At 41.6% G+C, this 20,178-nt stretch overlaps 1 protein-coding gene across 4 annotated transcripts in view; it reads left to right on the top strand.

Annotated features, from left to right (window-relative positions):
• LOC117400431 (CTD small phosphatase-like protein) overlaps positions 1-19,282 on the top strand; it is a 75,186-nt gene extending 55,904 nt beyond the window's left edge. The window contains exons 3-9 of one of the 4 annotated variants that reach the window (XM_059023384.1): positions 74-106; positions 5,841-5,942; positions 11,577-11,633; positions 13,196-13,288; positions 14,581-14,766; positions 15,429-15,550; positions 17,541-19,282. In XM_059023384.1, coding sequence (XP_058879367.1) covers positions 74-106; positions 5,841-5,942; positions 11,577-11,633; positions 13,196-13,288; positions 14,581-14,766; positions 15,429-15,550; positions 17,541-17,586 — 639 coding nt within the window. In that variant the 3' untranslated portion in view covers positions 17,587-19,282. Of the gene's footprint in view, positions 1-73; positions 107-5,840; positions 5,943-11,576; positions 11,634-13,195; positions 13,289-14,580; positions 14,767-15,428; positions 17,195-17,540 lie in introns of those variants that run through there. The other 3 variants (XM_059023385.1, XM_059023386.1, XM_059023387.1) reach the window with 3 other exon arrangements.
• The last annotated feature ends 896 nt before the right edge of the window (positions 19,283-20,178 follow it).

The raw sequence follows: 20,178 nt of genomic DNA, 5'->3' as shown, positions 1-20,178 counted from the left end.
ACACAATGTACATTATTTGTGTTCCCTGATTGTTGTTGTTTTGTCTGTTTTTCTCTCTGTTTCCATTCCCCAGTGTGAGCAGGTGCAGGTCATTGCAGCCCCCAGTGTATGTACAGTATTATCCTTTTCATCATTGCCCTTTTGCATGCTGCCTTTGATTGCCTGTTGTGTCCATCGATTGATTTGTCTGTTTTTTGTTATTTATTTTGTTATTAAAGCTGCAGTGTCCCATCAAACTCCCGTGTTACTAGCAGTGGTGTCGTCCTGAATCTGAAGGCACCGGAACGCCACTCGAATATAGATTCTTAAAGAAGAGTTATTCTACGAATTCCCATCTTCTTTTGAAGAGTTATCTTGGTGGTTTATTGTCACCACAGCAGCCGCTTCACTGCGTGCCCTTCCAGGAAGAGCTTTGCTTGTGTTTGGGTCCACAGTTGATGCACTGCAAAGACGTAGTTCGTAACAGAAGTTCCCAAAGCTCTTTTCATTGCATCAAGAGGACTACAGTAAAGATTGAATCAGACAGCTGTGCTCGAGATGTGAGTCACGTCACTTAGCTTGCCTGTTAAGTTTCATCTGGACTACACCACTACTGCCTTATACAGTAGCAACCTGTCTATTACAGAATAGATTGTATATTTCTACAGTATGGGGCACTACACCTTTAGCTTAATGTTATGAAAAAGCTTTAACAAAGAACAGAAACACTAAATAAATGACTAACTGATTACTAAGTATGCGCTTGAGATTGAGGTACTCCTACCATCACCTGTCAAGCTGTTACTTAGCAGATGATCGCAGCTGAGGTGATCATTGTGAGGGTTTGGTACTGAAATGCACAATACACTGTATGACTAACTAACAAAACGTTGCTTTAAGTTGTGAATGCAGAAGACGCATGCATTCCTAAAAGAAGTGGCATTTATCAGAAGTTTTAAAGGGAGGGAGCGAGGCTACTTTACAAGCCTGTGTGTGAAGGTCTCATTTTTCAGAATTTTTAAAGGGAGGGAGCAAGGCTACATTACAAGCCTGTCAGGGTTAAACATGAAGAGAAAAATAGAATTAAAGAGCATCCTCTACCTCCCTTCACTGTCAGGGTGAAACATGAAGAGAAACATGGAATTAAAGAGCACCCTCTACCTCCCTTCACTGTCAGGGTTAAACATGAAGAGAAACATGGAATTAAAGAGCACCCTCTACCTCCCTTCACTGTCAGGGTTAAACATGAAGAGAAACATGGAATTAAAGAGCATCCTCTACCTCCCTTCACTGTCAGGGTGAAACATGAAGAGAAACATGGAATTAAAGAGCACCCTCTACCTCCCTTCACTGTCAGGGTTAAACATGAAGAGAAACATGGAATTAAAGAGCATCCTCTACCTCCCTTCACTGTCAGGGTGAAACATGAAGAGAAACATGGAATTAAAGAGCACCCTCTACCTTCCTTCACTGTCAGGGTGAAACATGAAGAGAAACATGGAATTAAAGAGCACCCTTCTACCTCCCTTCACTGTCAGGGTGAAACATGAAGAGAAACATGGAATTAAAGAGCATCCTCTACCTCCCTTCACTGTCAGGGTGAAACATGAAGAGAAACATGGAATTAAAGAGCACCCTCTACCTCTCTTCACTGTCAGGGTGAAACATGAAGAGAAACATGGAATTAAAGAGCACCCTCTACCTCCCTTCACTGTCAGGGTGAAACATGAAGAGAAACATGGAATTAAAGAGCACCCTCTACCGCCCTTCACTGTCAGGGTGAAACATGAAGAGAAACATGGAATTAAAGAGCACCCTCTACCTCCCTTCACTGTCAGGGTGAAACATGAAGAGAAACATGGAATTAAAGAGCATCCTCTACCTCCCTTCACTGTCAGGGTGAAACATGAAGAGAAACATGGAATTAAAGAGCACCCTCTACCGCCCTTCACTGTCAGGGTGAAACATGAAGAGAAACATGGAATTAAAGAGCACCCTCTACCTCCCTTCACTGTCAGGGTGAAACATGAAGAGAAACATGGAATTAAAGAGCACCCTCTACCTCCCTTCACTGTCAGGGTGAAACATGAAGAGAAACATGGAATTAAAGAGCATCCTCTACCTCCCTTCACTGTCAGGGTGAAACATGAAGAGAAACATGGAATTAAAGAGCATCCTCTACCTCCCTTCACTGTCAGGGTGAAACATGGAATTAAAGAGCATCCTCTACCTCCCTTCACTGTCAGGGTGAAACATGAAGAGAAACATGGAATTAAAGAGCATCCTCTACCTCCCTTCACTGTCGGGGTGAAACATGAAGAGAAACATGGAATTAAAGAGCATCCTCTACCTCCCTTCACTGTCAGGGTGAAACATGAAGAGAAACATGGAATTAAAGAGCACCCTCTACCTCCCTTCACTGTCAGGGTGAAACATGAAGAGAAACATGGAATTAAAGAGCATCCTCTACCTCCCTTCACTGTCAGGGTGAAACATGAAGAGAAACATGGAATTAAAGAGCATCCTCTACCTCCCTTCACTGTCAGGGTGAAACATGGAATTAAAGAGCATCCTCTACCTCCCTTCACTGTCAGGGTGAAACATGAAGAGAAACATGGAATTAAAGAGCATCCTCTACCTCCCTTCACTGTCGGGGTGAAACATGAAGAGAAACATGGAATTAAAGAGCATCCTCTACCTCCCTTCACTGTCAGGGTGAAACATGGAATTAAAGAGCATCCTCTACCTCCCTTCACTGTCAGGGTGAAACATGAAGAGAAACATGGAATTAAAGAGCATCCTCTACCTCCCTTCACTGTCAGGGTGAAACATGAAGAGAAACATGGAATTAAAGAGCACCCTCTACCGCCCTTCACTGTCGGGGTGAAACATGAAGAGAAACATGGAATTAAAGAGCATCCTCTACCTCCCTTCACTGTCAGGGTGAAACATGAAGAGAAACATGGAATTAAAGAGCACCCTCTACCTCCCTTCACTGTCAGGGTTAAACATGAAGAGAAACATGGAATTAAAGAGCATCCTCTACCTCCCTTCACTGTCAGGGTGAAACATGAAGAGAAACATGGAATTAAAGAGCACCCTCTACCTCCCTTCACTGTCAGGGTGAAACATGAAGAGAAACATGGAATTAAAGAGCACCCTCTACCTCCCTTCACTGTCAGGGTGAAACATGAAGAGAAACATGGAATTAAAGAGCATCCTCTACCTCCCTTCACTGTCAGGGTGAAACATGAAGAGAAACATGGAATTAAAGAGCACCCTCTACCTCCCTTCACTGTCAGGGTGAAACATGAAGAGAAACATGGAATTAAAGAGCACCCTCTACCTCCCTTCACTGTCAGGGTTAAACATGAAGAGAAACATGGAATTAAAGAGCATCCTCTACCTCCCTTCACTGTCAGGGTGAAACATGAAGAGAAACATGGAATTAAAGAGCACCCTCTGCCTCCCTTCACTGTCAGGGTGAAACATGAAGAGAAACATGGAATTAAAGAGCATCCTCTGCCTCCCTTCACTGTCAGGGTGAAACATGAAGAGAAACATGGAATTAAAGAGCATCCTCTACCTCCCTTCACTGTCAGGGTGAAACATGAAGAGAAACATGGAATTAAAGAGCACCCTCTACCTCCCTTCACTGTCGGGGTGAAACATGAAGAGAAACATGGAATTAAAGAGCACCCTCTACCTCCCTTCACTGTCAGGGTGAAACATGAAGAGAAACATGGAATTAAAGAGCACCCTCTACCTCCCTTCACTGTCAGGGTGAAACATGAAGAGAAACATGGAATTAAAGAGCACCCTCTACCTCCCTTCACTGTCGGGGTGAAACATGAAGAGAAACATGGAATTAAAGAGCATCCTCTACCTCCCTTCACTGTCGGGGTGAAACATGAAGAGAAACATGGAATTAAAGAGCATCCTCTACCTCCCTTCACTGTCAGGGTGAAACATGGAATTAAAGAGCATCCTCTACCTCCCTTCACTGTCAGGGTGAAACATGAAGAGAAACATGGAATTAAAGAGCATCCTCTACCTCCCTTCACTGTCAGGGTGAAACATGAAGAGAAACATGGAATTAAAGAGCACCCTCTACCGCCCTTCACTGTCAGGGTGAAACATGAAGAGAAACATGGAATTAAAGAGCATCCTCTACCTCCCTTCACTGTCAGGGTGAAACATGAAGAGAAACATGGAATTAAAGAGCACCCTCTACCTCCCTTCACTGTCAGGGTGAAACATGAAGAGAAACATGGAATTAAAGAGCATCCTCTACCTCCCTTCACTGTCAGGGTGAAACATGAAGAGAAACATGGAATTAAAGAGCACCCTCTACCTCCCTTCACTGTCAGGGTGAAACATGAAGAGAAACATGGAATTAAAGAGCATCCTCTACCTCCCTTCACTGTCGGGGTGAAACATGAAGAGAAACATGGAATTAAAGAGCATCCTCTACCTCCCTTCACTGTCAGGGTGAAACATGAAGAGAAACATGGAATTAAAGAGCATCCTCTACCTCCCTTCACTGTCAGGGTGAAACATGAAGAGAAACATGGAATTAAAGAGCACCCTCTACCTCCCTTCACTGTCAGGGTTAAACATGAAGAGAAACATGGAATTAAAGAGCATCCTCTACCTCCCTTCACTGTCAGGGTGAAACATGAAGAGAAACATGGAATTAAAGAGCACCCTCTACCTCCCTTCACTGTCAGGGTGAAACATGAAGTGAAACATGGAATTAAAGAGCACCCTCTACCTCCCTTCACTGTCAGGGTGAAACATGAAGAGAAACATGGAATTAAAGAGCATCCTCTACCTCCCTTCACTGTCAGGGTGAAACATGAAGAGAAACATGGAATTAAAGAGCATCCTCTACCTCCCTTCACTGTCAGGGTGAAACATGAAGAGAAACATGGAATTAAAGAGCATCCTCTACCTCCCTTCACTGTCAGGGTGAAACATGAAGAGAAACATGGAATTAAAGAGCATCCTCTACCTCCCTTCACTGTCAGGGTGAAACATGAAGAGAAACATGGAATTAAAGAGCATCCTCTACCTCCCTTCACTGTCAGGGTTAAACATGAAGAGAAACATGGAATTAAAGAGCATCCTCTACCTCCCTTCACTGTCAGGGTGAAACATGAAGAGAAACATGGAATTAAAGAGCACCCTCTACCTCCCTTCACTGTCGGGGTGAAACATGAAGAGAAACATGGAATTAAAGAGCACCCTCTACCTCCCTTCACTGTCAGGGTGGAACATGAAGAGAAACATGGAATTAAAGAGCATCCTCTACCTCTCTTCACTTTCAGGGTGAAACATGGAATTCACTACATTGTAACGCAATGATGAGACCAGACCATGTGTCAAATCTGAACATTTATTCGTTCCAAATACCAAGCATTACACTCAACATTGAACGTTATTGTTTAGATAGCAGAAATAGGGCCATTGATCAAGTTACCTTCCCCTGGGGGTATTGGGAGCTTCTCCCCCAAGGGAAGGTAATTTGTCCTATCTCTGGTAACACTAGGGGCATGTATTGTATCTACACAATAATGTTCAATGCAGAATGTAATGTAGGTATTTGGAACTAATAAACATCCTCATTGCGTAACAATGTAGTTCATTCCATGTTTGCCTTCACTTTTAAACATCACATGCATCACTATACATTTTCAATACTGAAGTGATTCCACTCTTTTCACACGAGCTCTGTCTGCTCCACTCTGTGCTTTCTGTATTGTTGCTGCGATCGGTTACTGGGGAGCAGCGTGGACAGGTAGCACCTGAGAGCTCCAGCACTGTTTCTCACATGTCTTCAACTTTACATTGACTTCCAGCCTCCAGAGAAATTCCTCCTCCCTGAGATCAACACATCAGATTATGGCAGGAAGTGCGTGGTGATCGACTTGGATGAAACTTTGGTGCACAGTTCTTTTAAGGTAACATTTAATGTCTCCTTCATGAAAATGTGGTTTTGCTTTATTTTTCTCAAAAACGCAGGCAGATCTGATAATGGATATAACAGTATTACCTTAACATGATATCCAAGTTTGTTTAATAAACCACCTTATAAAAGTATCCCACAGTAAAAGCACAGCAGTGTAATAAAGCACAGTGACAGCATGGTAAAGCATAGGTAAGCACTGTAAAGAATAGCGAGGTTCTGGCTCCCGAGTGGCGCATACGGTAAAGGCACTCCACGTGGAGTGCAGGATGAGCCCTATAGCCTGGATGTCGCCGGTTCAATTCAAGGCTATTCCATTTCCGACTGTGGACGGGAGCTCCCAGGGGGTGGCACACAATTGGCCGAGCGCCGCCAATTGGTGTCCAGGGTGTCCTCGGCTCACCGCGCACCAGCGACCCCTGTAGTCTGGCCGGACGCCTGCAGGCTTGCCTGTAAGCTACCCAGAGCTGCGTTGTCCTCCGACGCTGTAGCTGTAGGTGGCTGCATGGCGAGTCTGCAGTGTGAACATAAGCGGTCGGCTGACGGCATACGCATCAGAGGACAGCATGTGTTCGTCTTCACCAGTCACGCAGGGGTGGTAGTGGTGAGCTGAGCCTAAAAATAATTGAATGTTCCTATTGGGAGAAAATACAAAAAATTTGGCGACTACTAAATTAAAAAAAAAAAAAAAGAATAGCGAGGTATGGTAAAGCATGGATAAGCATTGTAAAGAATAGAGAGGTATGGTAAAGCATGGATAAGCATTATAAAGAATAGAGAGGTATGGTAAAGCATGGATATGCATTATAAAGAATAGAGAGGTATGGTAAAGCATGGATAAGCATTATAAAGAATAGAGAGGTATGGTAAAGCATGGATAAGCATTATAAAGAATAGAGAGGTATGGTAAAGCATGGATAAGCATTGTAAAGAATAGAGAGGTATGGTAAAGCATGGATAAGCATTATAAAGAATAGAGAGGTATGGTAAAGCATGGATAAGCATTATAAAGAATAGAGAGGTATGGTAAAGCATGGATAAGCATTGTAAAGAATAGAGAGGTATGGTAAAGCATGGATAAGCATTATAAAGAATAGAGAGGTATGGTAAAGCATGGATAAGCATTGTAAAGAATAGAGAGGTATGGTAAAGCATGGATAAGCATTATAAAGAATAGAGAGGTATGGTAAAGCATGGATAAGCATTATAAAGAATAGCGAGGTATGGTAAAGCATGGATAAGCATTGTAAAGAATAGCGAGGTATGGTAAAGCATGGATAAGCATTATAAAGAATAGAGAGGTATGGTAAAGCATGGATAAGCATTATAAAGAATAGAGAGGTATGGTAAAGCATGGATAAGCATTAAAAAGAATAGAGAGGTATGGTAAAGCATGGATAAGCATTATAAAGAATAGAGAGGTATGGTAAAGCATATTCAAAAACATGTCAAACCCATATATACTGGGGGAAAGCATGGGGGGAAACCTGTACATGTGTTTTTTTCTTATTTTGCCAAGAACTTTTAGGAAAGCCATCTCAATGTGCAGACCCCCCAACCCCCCCCCCCTCCCCCCCCCCCCCGATTATTTATTAAAATGTAGTAATAACACTTAGAAGTGACTTTTGAATACCGCAAAGTAAAATATCTGACCACATCTGCTGTTTTGGCAAGTATTGTTGGTGGTCAAACAACCACCTTGGCATGCCATTCTTTTTCTGCAAGTCTCAGGATCCTACAGATATTTGTATACATTGCTATAGACTTAAAAGCACCTTTTCTACTATAGGGGTAAGAAATGTGATGGTTTCAATTATGTCATATGGGATAGTTGTAATCAGGAATATGTCTGAAATGGCAGAAAATCTGGGGTCCACCTTAAAAAAAAAAAGACAAAAAAAAAACCACAGCTTGCAAAAGTAATCATTTTGTGATGTTCCTCCATATCCTGAATCATTCAGGGGGTCCTAATGGAGAACCGTACCAAGTTTCACCCAAAAATGTCACACATCCACTGGACTGTATGTTCTGGCATCCACTTCGGGACTTTCTCGACTAAAGTGTTCAAGTGAAGCTGTATCCATGGAAACGTTCATCTATGGTAGACTAGATGCAGCTGTGCAGGCGCGCCAGTGCAGTGCCTGGTGTTATTGCCTCTATTGCACAGAGAGGCTTGGCTTGCCCTGTATTATGATTTATTTCTTAGCAGACGCCCTTATCCAGGGCGACTTACAATCGTAAGAAAATACATTTCAAGTATCACAGTACAAGTAATAATACAATTAAGATTGTATTATTACTTGTACTGTACTGCATGTGGTTTTCATTTAGTTCACATGCAAATTCACAACTACATAACAATGCAGACATCTTTTTTTTTTGTTTTTTTAGATTTTTAGGGTCCCCGTTCAAAGTGTGTCTTTCTCTCACACTATACAGTCACTGATATCCATTGTATTTAACCGATGGATTGATGTCTGTGATTATGGAGACCTCTCTATATGTTTCTCTCACACTATACAGTCACTGATATCCATTGTATTTAACCGATGGATTGATGTCTGTGATTATGGAGACCTCTCTATATGTTTCTCTCACACTATACAGTCACTGATATCCATTGTATTTAACCGATGGATTGATGTCTGTGATTATGGAGACCTCTCTATATGTTTCTCTCACACTATACAGTCACTGATATCCATTGTATTTAACCGATGGATTGATGTCTGTGATTATGGAGACCTCTCTATATGTTTCTCTCACACTATACAGTCACTGATATCCATTGTATTTAACCGATGGATTGATGTCTGTGATTATGGAGACCTCTCTATATGTTTCTCTCACACTATACAGTCACTGATATCCATTGTATTTAACCGATGGATTGATGTCTGTGATTATGGAGACCTCTCTATATGTTTCTCTCACACTATACAGTCACTGATATCCATTGTATTTAACCGATGGATTGATGTCTGTGATTATGGAGACCTCTCTATATGTTTCTCTCACACTATACAGTCACTGATATCCATTGTATTTAACCGATGGATTGATGTCTGTGATTATGGAGACCTCTCTATATGTTTCTCTCACACTATACAGTCACTGATATCCATTGTATTTAACCGATGGATTGATGTCTGTGATTATGGAGACCTCTCTATATGTTTCTCTCACACTATACAGTCACTGATATCCATTGTATTTAACCGATGGAGAGAATATTCTTAAGCAAGGCATCTAAGCGAAGCCGGATCTTTGCATTGTGTCGACTGTGACATTGGCCTTGGGCATGGAACTTGCTGTCTGTGTTCCATCCACAGTAGAGTTTGTGTACTGTACTGTAGGAGCAGTGATATAGAAACTGGTTAGCTCTAAACATGGGCTGAGCTCCAGCAGTTCAATTCAGAATCTAGACTGTTTGTGAAGTGCACTGGCACCCCCTCCTGGCATGCCATATTTATTTCTACCAACTTGAAGTGTTCCTAAACAGGCTGTAGCTTTTAAAACTTAACACATTACTTTCCCTAGCTTTCTGCTTTGTCGTATGTATTCCTGGAATATTTTGTTCAACATAATCACAACTGTTTTGATATTTTATGTTAACATATCAAATGAAATGAGAGGAAGAAGCACAGGAGTTTGAAGTCCAGGCCCCCCAGTACGGCCTGCTTTAAACGCACCTTTGTATGTTAAGAGCAGAGGCTCAAGTACGAGTCATCCTAATAATGATCTGCAATCAGACTGGTTTAGTTCAGTCTTGGTTTGAGCACAGTGATTCTAATAATGATCTGCAGTCAGACTGGTTTAGTTCAGTCTTGGTTTGAGCACAGTGATTCTAATAATGATCTGCAGTCAGACTGGTTTAGTTCAGTCTTGGTTTGAGCACAGTGATCCTAATAATGATCTGCAATCAGACTGGTTTAGTTCAGTCTTGGTTTGAGCACAGTGATTCTAATAATGATCTGCAATCAGACTGGTTTAGTTCAGTCTTGGTTCGAGCACAGTGATTCTAATAATGATCTGCAGTCAGACTGGTTTAGTTCAGTCTTGGTTTGAGCACAGTGATTCTAATAATGATCTGCAGTCAGACTGGTTTAGTTCAGCTTTGGTTTGAGCACAGTGATTCTAATAATGATCTGCAATCAGACTGGTTTAGTTCAGCCTTGGTTCGAGCACAGTGATTCTAATAATGATCTGCAATCAGACTGGTTTAGTTCAGCCTTGGTTCGAGCACAGTGATTCTAATAATGATCTGCAATCAGACTGGTTTAGTTCAGCCTTGGTTCGAGCACAGTGATTCTAATAATGATCTGCAATCAGACTGGTTTAGTTCAGCCTTGGTTCGAGCACAGTGATTCTAATAATGATCTGCAATCAGACTGGTTTAGTTCAGCCTTGGTTCGAGCACAGTGATTCTAATAATGATCTGCAATCAGACTGGTTTAGTTCAGTCTTGGTTTGAGCACAGTGATTCTAATAATGATCTGCAATCAGACTGGTTTAGTTCAGCCTTGGTTCGAGCACAGTGATTCTAATAATGATCTGCAATCAGACTGGTTTAGTTCAGCTTTGGTTTGAGCACAGTGATTCTAATAATGATCTGCAATCAGACTGGTTTAGTTCAGTCTTGGTTTGAGCACAGTGATTCTAATAATGATCTGCAGTCAGACTGGTTTAGTTCAGTCTTGGTTCGAGCACAATGATTCTAATAATGATCTGCAATCAGACTGGTTTAGTTCAGCTTTGGTTTGAGCACAGTGATTCTAATAATGATCTGCAATCAGACTGGTTTAGTTCAGTCTTGGTTTGAGCACAGTGATTCTAATAATGATCTGCAATCAGACTGGTTTAGTTCAGTCTTGGTTCGAGCACAATGATTCTAATAATGATCTGCAATCAGACTGGTTTAGTTCAGCCTTGGTTTGAGCACAGTGATTCTAATAATGATCTGCAATCAGACTGGTTTAGTTCAGCCTTGGTTTGAGCACAGTGATTCTAATAATGATCTGCAATCAGACTGGTTTAGTTCAGCCTTGGTTTGAGCAGTGAATACATAAACCTGGTGCTTCTGAGCCACGTATAGTCGGAAGGGTGCAGATAATTTACTTTTGATGGACAAGATCGCAATTAATGATTTCAACTCTAATTTAAAGTGGTTGTAGTAGCTAACTTTTTTTTTATTGTATTTGTTTGCTACATCCATTTTTAAAAGCCTGTCTGCATCCTCTTTTATCATTTCGAACTTAGTCTTTCGCCAGCCTTAGAAAGTAATCATAACAAATTGAAATGTGATGTGCTGCAGCGTTGTCTGTATTTGCATTATCTGCCAATCATTCCTGGCACCTCCTTTTGAAAGCAAAGTGCTGTATCTCGGAGACACGTCAGATATTGGGTACATAGACGGTTGAAGGGGACACTAATGCGTGATACTGGAGGTAATGTATTTAACACTGGTGCATTGCTCACTTCTCAGTGCTAAATAAAGTCATGCAGGGCCGGCACTTGCTGTGTGATTTAAATATGTACATGAAGAATAACATTGCATTGGGGTTTCCTGCCTGACATTCTTTGAGATCAATTCTTTCTATTTCATGAACTCGTTTTTCTTTCTTGACAGCCTATCAGCAATGCTGATTTCATCGTTCCTGTAGAGATTGATGGCACAGTCCACCAGGTGAGAGCTCTCTTTTAAACCATGTATACATCACTGAAATCGCTGGGTTATGAATAATAATAATAATAATAATAATAATAATAATAATGGCACTGTGGCGTATCATACATTCGGGGACACTTGGCATTCGTCCCGTTTCAGTGCTGAATTGCATTGCAGTTCTGTTGCTAGAAGTTAAATCCATAATAAAACGGCGCTTTTCTGCTTCACATTGTCTTCAGGGTCTGATGAAGGCAATGCTAAGCCAACACAAAGCGTTTTTTTAACCAGTGAAGTAATGTTTGATATGCGAGTTGCAGGGTTTCCTTTACTTTTACTTTGATATTGTTTCTAACCCTACGCACCACAGCGGATGTTTGATGAGGCACCAATTCTGATCTGTTTTGAGTATTCTAAAAATAAAAAAAATATTTAAAACACCCCTTCAGCACAGGCTTCTCCCGGGAGTAAACAGAAGCGCTGTTTTATGTACAAATCTGAATTAATAAACTAAAATGAATGTCTGAGGGCTGTTTTAGGTCAGTTCAATCCCTGCTGATTGTATCAGCAAAAGAAAAGAAAGCAGATGAGTGGGAGCAAGAAAGAACAACACCTCAAACACATGTAAGGGGATCAATCAGGTTTCCCACAATCCCATGCAGAGGACAGTTGTCCTCTCTAGCGACTGATAGGAGGTTATCTGTGGGTGGAGCCTTGAGACACAGTGCACACTGGCTAGGATACAAACAAGGTGCTGCCCTGCTGTAGACCTGTGCTGCTGACTCCCTTGTCAGGGGCACTGTCCCTTCTTAACCCAACTGAGGACAGCATGTAGACTCTTCAGGACCCCTGCAGTGTTTGTGGTTTGTTTAGGTTACCCTGATGCTGGAGAAGCTGTGACCTGGTTCAAGTAATCCAGGATAGGCTGTGTGCTTCCAGATTGGCCTGTTCTCCATTACTTGCACTGGGGGTCAGCTGTGACACTCGGAAGAGAGACGAGAAGACCGTGTGGAATGCTGGCAGAAGATTCATTCATTTGCAAATGTCTTCATGGTTATTTTTTTTTAGTACATCAAATATACTTTATCAGGAGCACTGGCTTGAAACCTGGTTCCAGGAGACCGGGAGATCTAGTTTGAGGCAACTGTATCAAACCCCATGTCTCCCCTGGTGTGCCGTGCAGTGGCTTTGTGTTTCCTCAGTTTAAGACTGTTGGACTGTAATAAAGAAGGTGTTTTGAGAAGTATTTTATTTTTTTATCTATTTGAAGTCAGTCATTCCAGTACTTGATACATTTTTTTTTTTTTAACTGAGACAAATGATTCATAATTATAAGGTAACCAGCTCTCGGTCTGACCTTGCATGGGTTATTATAGCCTTTCCACATGAAACTTCAGTTCTGTATACTGTTTAATCCACAATTCTGACAAGACTTTGATAGCAGAAGATGACATCTACTGCAACAAGGCCTTCATTTACTATGACCATGCAGTTACACAAGCTGGTGACAGGTTGACCTGCAAAAGAAAGTCACAATCACATGTCCTTCCCTCGTGTATTAACAGGATTGATCTTGGTTGCAGGTTTACGTATTGAAACGGCCGCATGTTGACACGTTTCTGCAGAAGATGGGGGAACTCTTTGAATGTGTTCTCTTCACAGCTAGCCTAGCCAAGGTTAGTCACTTCTTTATTAGAATGAATGATATATATAATATATATATATAGTTGCTGTTGTCGTTGGTGTTTTTTTTTGTTTGTTTGTTTGTTTTTAAAATAAACGACAACAAGAATAAAACCTCTTTTTCCTTTTGGTTTAACAAGCAAGAGGACAACAGCACCTTCTCATTGTTCTGCTGAAGAGCACAACTATATGAGATGCAGCACTGGTACTGGAAACAGCACATGATAACAGCAACACTAGGGCTGGGGATTGGATTGCCCATTATTCCTCACTCAGACCCCTTATTACTAAATAACCGGGTATCTCTAAATAGAGAATCGTCTCCTCTTTTAGAAATATGCTAAATATTTTTACAAGTAGAATGGCCTCTTGAAATGTTCTCCTTTTTCTAGGAAAGCAGTACAACTGGGGATATGGGGAGTTCGTTGCTGGATAACTTCTCAGATTACTTGCTCACTAAATATCTCTGTATCCCTGAATAGAAAACCGTCTTTTCTTTAAAAACATGCAAGAGATTGTATATAACTCAAGAGATTGTAATGAGCAGTCTCTCCCACAAGGGCAGCGGTACCAGTGTGTTTAACTCAAGAGATTGTAATGAGCAGTCTCTCCCACAAGGGCAGCGGTACCAGTGTGTTTAACTCAAGAGATTGTAATGAGCAGTCTCTCCCACAAGGGCAGCGGTACCAGTGTGTTTAACTCAAGAGATTGTTATACACTGGCAGAACTGCATTGCAATCTTCTTCCTTTCTTGTTTAATATTCAGATAATTAGTATGATTGATTTACATGCAATAATTTGTTGCAAGCCTAAACTCACAGACAAACAGTTAAAAGTAGGATAAAAAATGAACTTTATGGACAATGTGTATTTTTTTTTTTTTGAAAGCCCTAAAGTAACAACATATTTCTTATGTATTTATTTATTTTATTCGTGATCATTGAATAACTATTGAGGAATACAAGCAGCTGTTGAGGGCAGCTTTCTGCTTTGAGTCCCGTCGATTGGTTTGAAGAGATTCCATTGTGCTTAAGCATCATTAGTTACTGGACTGTTTTTACTTGTGTAACTTGTAGTTTCATTGCACAGTGCTCATGGTCTCTTGTGTAACTTGTAGTTTCATTGCACAGTGCTCATGGTCTCTTGTGTAACTTGTAGTTTCATTGCACAGTGCTCATGGTCTCTTGTGTAACTTGTAGTTTCATTGCACAGTGCTCATGGTCTCTTGTGTAACTTGTAGTTTCATTGCACAGTGCTCATGGTCTCTTGTGCTCTTGTTTTTAAGTATGCAGACCCAGTGGCAGACCTGCTGGATCAATGGGGTGTGTTCAGAGCAAGGCTGTTCAGAGAATCCTGCGTTTTCCACAGAGGGAACTATGTCAAAGACCTGAGTCGATTAGGAAGAGAGCTCAGCAAAGTTATTATAGTGGACAATTCACCAGCATCCTACATCTTCCATCCAGAAAATGCAGTAAGTGTGTGTGTGTCTGCGCGTGTGTGTGTCTCTGTGCGTGTGTGTGTCTGTGCATGTGTCTGTGCATGTGTGTGTCTCTGCGTGTGTCTGTGCATGTGTCTGTGCATGTGTGTGTCTGTGCGTGTGCTGTACACATGTACTTGTAGTATCAGCTTTCCAAGTGTTTATGACTATTTACTAACCAGTACTGTGTAAGTGAAATCACCCAGTAAATGAGCAAAGGGACTTTCATTTCATTAAGACTTCAAAGGCACTGCACAACTGGATATATTCAACATTCAGTACTGAAATGTTAGACTGTATCCTTCTGTAGGGAGTAGGGGTGTGAGGTCAGAATATGGTACATTGTCATATTTTGGTACAGGGACCAAACAATGACATAAACATGAGAATCTGGACTACGCGCTGATGACATTGCAGCACGCTTCGAAAGCACCAACCCGTGTTTCAGTCCATGGCCGTGATTTCCCATTTGCTTTTTAGCCTTTTGAAGAATTGTCTAATGATCGGTCTCTTCTGCTTCATTGAGTAACGATGATAAACTAGACAGTTTCTCTTGAGATAAGCTTCGTATTTGTTATATATTAATAACAATTCAATACAAATATTTAAATACAAAAATAATTCTCCTTTTGCCTCCTCCACCTGCCCGTCACCAGGTTCCTGTGCAGTCGTGGTTTGATGACATCACAGACACAGAGCTGATAGATCTGATCCCTTTCTTTGAAGGACTGAGCAAAGAGGAGGACGTGTACAGTGTGCTTCAGAACCTCCGAAGCAGGTAGCGCAGTCTGAGACCCTCCCATCGCCTCGAGGGCTCCAGAACCAGTGACGTCAACCCAGCCCAGCCCCTCCTCCACCGCACCCACCCCCCCCCACCCCCCGAACCCAGACCCTCCTCCACTGCCCCCCAAGCCTAGCCCAGCCCCCTCCCCCAGCCCAGCTGCCGCCCCCCCAGCCCAGCCCCGACCTTGAAGGCTCCAGAACCACAGCCCCCCCCCCCAAACCCAGCCCCCTCCTTCACTGTCCCCCCCAGCCCAGCACCCACCTTGAAGGCTCCATAACCACAGACCCCCCCCCCCCCCCCGAACCTAGCCCCCTCCTCCAGTCGCCTCAAGGACTCCACAACCACCAACACCAGCTCGGCCCCCTACTCCACCCTCCACCACCCCCCGAGCCCAGCCCCCCTCCAACCCAGCCCAGCGCCCTGCTCCACCAGCCCAGCACCCTCCTCCACTGACCCCCTGCCCAGCACCCTCCTCCACCAGCCATGCCACCCCCTCCTCCAACCCCCCAGCCTAGCCCCCTTCTCCACCCCCCAGTAGGACTCCAGAACCACGAGGGCCTCGCGTCGTATCCAGCACAGAGCTCAAGAGGGCTGCTGTTGGTTTGTCGCAGAGAAGCAGCTCTGTTGCAGATCTTCCTGTTCAGCCCGAGGTGACTGCATTGTGTGCTCAGTTCTAAAAGGGAGACATACATCCTGAAGTCAATGGACACAATGAATACGGCCATCAAATTTTACAGTCCTTATAATAACTTCTTTATATTTACCAAAAAAAGAAGAAAAGGAAAAAAAACAGTGTTTTGGTTAGTTCTCTGACAATTTCATTTAGATTTTTGTTGTCCTTTTTTTCTTGCAGTGCAGGCAGTTTCTACTTGATCTATAGTTGTTTACCTGACCCTTTTTCTTTCTTTTTCTCTTACTGAATGAAGTGCCTTTTTCAAATGCTGATTTTAAAGGGAAAAAAAGTTATGTTTTGTACACAGCATATTTCCAGAGGACTTTTAATGACTGTGTGCTTTAAAAGAAATGACAATGGATCTTTATAAAGCAATGTTATTTATGCTAAAGATTTTTTGTTTTTAACTGCAGATGCTGGGTTTATGTCACCACACAATCTTGTGAATGGTGTTTCTTTTAAACTGGCTTCAAGTTCACGCTGTTCTGTGGAGCTGCTTTTATTTCTTCTGCAGTTTATTTTCTTTAGAGCTGTGTTAGTGTCACTATAGCCTTCAAGGACTTTGAAAGACAAGAATGCATTTGCAATTGCTGTTGTTACTCCTTTTCATTAACGTTATTTTAACAGAAAACACTTTGATCAAAAATTTGAAAATAATAAAAATCCCTGAATCCAGGACAGTATTGGGAATGAATTAGGGTGCAAATGGTTTTGTTTTTAAATTGGTGCCATTTTACAGGAAAGCACCCAGTGAGTGTAAAGTGCCACAACATCCGACTGAGTGTGACGAGCCTGTGAGGCACTCTGTCCAGGTGCTGGAGCGCACACCCATAGCCTTATATAGAGGTTATAAGAGCATCATTAGAAATACACAGAGCGCACTCCCATATCCTTATATAGAGATTATAGGAGCATCATTAGAAATACACAGAGCGCACTCCCATATCCTTATATAGAGGTTATAGGAGCATCATTAGAAATACACACCCATATCCTTATATAGAGATTATAGGAGCGTCATTAGAAATACAGCAGCAAATAGCAAATGCCCGTGTAGTTGGAGATTTCTCAAGAAGCTGGAAAATAGTGAGGATTGCTTTGCATATGCAAGGGTCCACGATGGCACACAGATTATGTTTTGTTCTGCTGTTGTTCAGCAGGATATGATGTTTTTTTTTTTCTTTGCAAAGAGAGGATGTGAAAGTGTGCCTCCTAGAGTTTCTAAGTATTGGTACACAATTGCAAATGGATCCTTTCATTATTTATAATGAGCCTCTTTTTTTTCTTGTGCATTCGTTCATTCATCTTCAGTTTTTTGGAGATTCATAAAGAAGCCATCTTGGGGGCGAGCTGGTGAAGTTGGATTTTGTATTTTTGTTCATGCTGCTGTGAGCGTACAGTCACCAAGTGGAGTCGACCAGCGGCTAATGAAACTGTTCCTCACCACTGTGCCTACGCCTGGACATACATCACCACTGTGTGCAATAAAGTGGGAAGACAGACTGCTTGATGAGGCACTCCTGGTTCCTGCGCACTTCAGCTTTCTTGTGTGTGTGTGGTTTTTTTTTTTTATATAAAGGTTTTATACCCATGTTGTCAGATACTGTAGGTGTATCTTCTGCAGTGTGCACAGTAAAGCTCTCCTTACAGCAGACAGTGTTACCAACCTTCAGTATAAAAACAATAAACAGTATATATTTATATGATATAAGATATTTGAAGGTAAGTCTATTTTGCAGATATTTTCCAATGTATTGCTGTGAATCCGATAGGATCCAGATGCGATGGTGGTATTGTCAGTTCTTCAGTAACTTTGTTTGGTTTACATGCGCATGCTATGTGCAAGCTGCATGCTTTATCTTTGTACACTATCATGCTCCGTATGCACTCAGCCCAGTCTCTCCAGAACAACTCCTATTTTTCACATCATATACTAACTGCAGCGTTCATAATGACACGAAATACCTTTTTAGCAACTTTAAATATTTTTTATTGTATTTTTTATTCTGTTTTGGGTATAAAATGACTAGCACTGGTACTTTTTCTTGTGGAATGGCTTGTACGTACTTCTGCTGTATAAAACCCAGAGGTGCCCCAGGAGTCCGAATGTTTAAGAAATGAAAAATAATATAATAATAATTGTACCCTGTTTCAAGCACTACTGTTGCAGAACAAGCTGCAATATGATGTGTGCTGGAGATTCCCTGCCTAGACAGCGTGGCTCATTGATAACCCAGGAAACAGGAATACAAATATCTACAAAGTTCAAAATGAGTGTACAACAGGAGGCCATGGCAGTAAGTCGTGAGCATGTTTGTAAAGTCTTTGCAGTTTGTAAACGCCTCACACGATTGATAGCCATTGTAGATTGTAATGGGGTTTTCCGAAACTCCTTTACACGTCTATAGTGTGTCATTGGAAACCACTGCATCAGCAGATTTGGGAAAGGACTTCACTTTGTGACTGTTAACGAGAAGGCACTTTGCTTTGTGTAATACCCACAACAGAGATGACATTTATTTGTATTCTATTTTATTTTGTATTTGCATGTGTGAATGTAGCGGTCGAGCACTTGACTAAGCGAAGTGTAGTTGTTGTATTATTATTATTATTCCGTGTTTGGATCCGCTGCTGCAGAGTGCAGGGTTTTAACTGTAGAAGAGCTTTACTGGGCCTCATGTTTTCAGTGACGTGTTACACAGGTTTGTGTGCTATATCCTTCAGACAATGACATGTCTCATTAAAGCACCTTTTTAAAAACACCATTTTTATGACTCATCATTTTACTGTACCATACATACTCCTGAAATAAACACTGAGCTAGCCCTTTGGTTTGGAAATGTCGAGACGGAAGCATTGCTTTTGTTTTTAATTGCTTTCATTGAAATTGAATTGGCTTTTTTGTTTACTTTTTGGTTTCCATGGAACGTTGAAATTGCCTGCATTTTTGTCTGTTTTTGAATTAAAAATAAATAAATCAAATAAACAATTTACACAAAACTGTTGAACAGAATCTAAGGATATTCACAATATTTGTTCTACTCATAAGACCAGCTTCTGCAGTGCTTCTCTTTTTAAAGACAATGTTAATGTAACATGGTGCAAGGAATTGCTAGGCTTGTTTTGTCCCAGGGGTCGTTCTCCAAGTCTTGAATTCTTACCTATGTACTTTGGCCCTTCCCAACTGGTCCCACAGTTAAACTTAGAACAGCAAGCAATCCAAAAAAGGTATTCATGCATGTTTGCCTATTTCAGAGACTAGAGGGTACAGAAGTGTTTCTTTCCCTGATCGAACAGAGCTCTGATTAAGCTTGTTTTTATACCTACCTCGGTTACATCAGTGTTCAACAATCCTCTCCATTGTCACTGCTCTGGTTACGTCATTTCTCAATGAATCCTCTCTCCATTGTCACTGCTCTGGTTACATCATTCCTCAATGAATCCTCTATTTATTATCACTGCTCTGGTTACATCATTCCTCAATGAATCCTCTATTTATTATCACTGCTCTGGTTACATCATTCCTCAATGAATCCTCCTTCATTGTCACTGCTCTGGTTACATCATTCCTCAATGAATCCTCCTTCATTATCACTGCTCTGGTTACATCATTCCTAAATGAATCCGCCTTCATTATCACTGCTCTGGTTACATCATTTTTCAATGAATCCTCCTTCATTGTCACTGCTCTGGTTACATCATTCCTTAATGAATCCTCTCTTCATTATCACTGCTCTGGTTACATCATTCCTAAATGAATCCGCCTTCATTATCACTGCTCTGGTTACATCATTTTTCAATGAATCCTCCTTCATTGTCACTGCTCTGGTTACATCATTCCTTAATGAATCCTCTCTTCATTATCACTGCTCTGGTTACATCATTCCTCAATGAATCCTCTCCATTATCACTGCTCTGGTTACATCATTCCTCAATGAATCCTCTCTTC

The sequence above is a fragment of the Acipenser ruthenus genome, chromosome 4, assembly GCF_902713425.1.
Source record: "Acipenser ruthenus chromosome 4, fAciRut3.2 maternal haplotype, whole genome shotgun sequence".
Classification (NCBI taxonomy): Eukaryota; Metazoa; Chordata; class Actinopteri; order Acipenseriformes; family Acipenseridae; genus Acipenser; species Acipenser ruthenus.
Note: the sequence above shows the minus strand (reverse complement) of the source record. Positions and strands in the feature narration are given on the sequence as shown.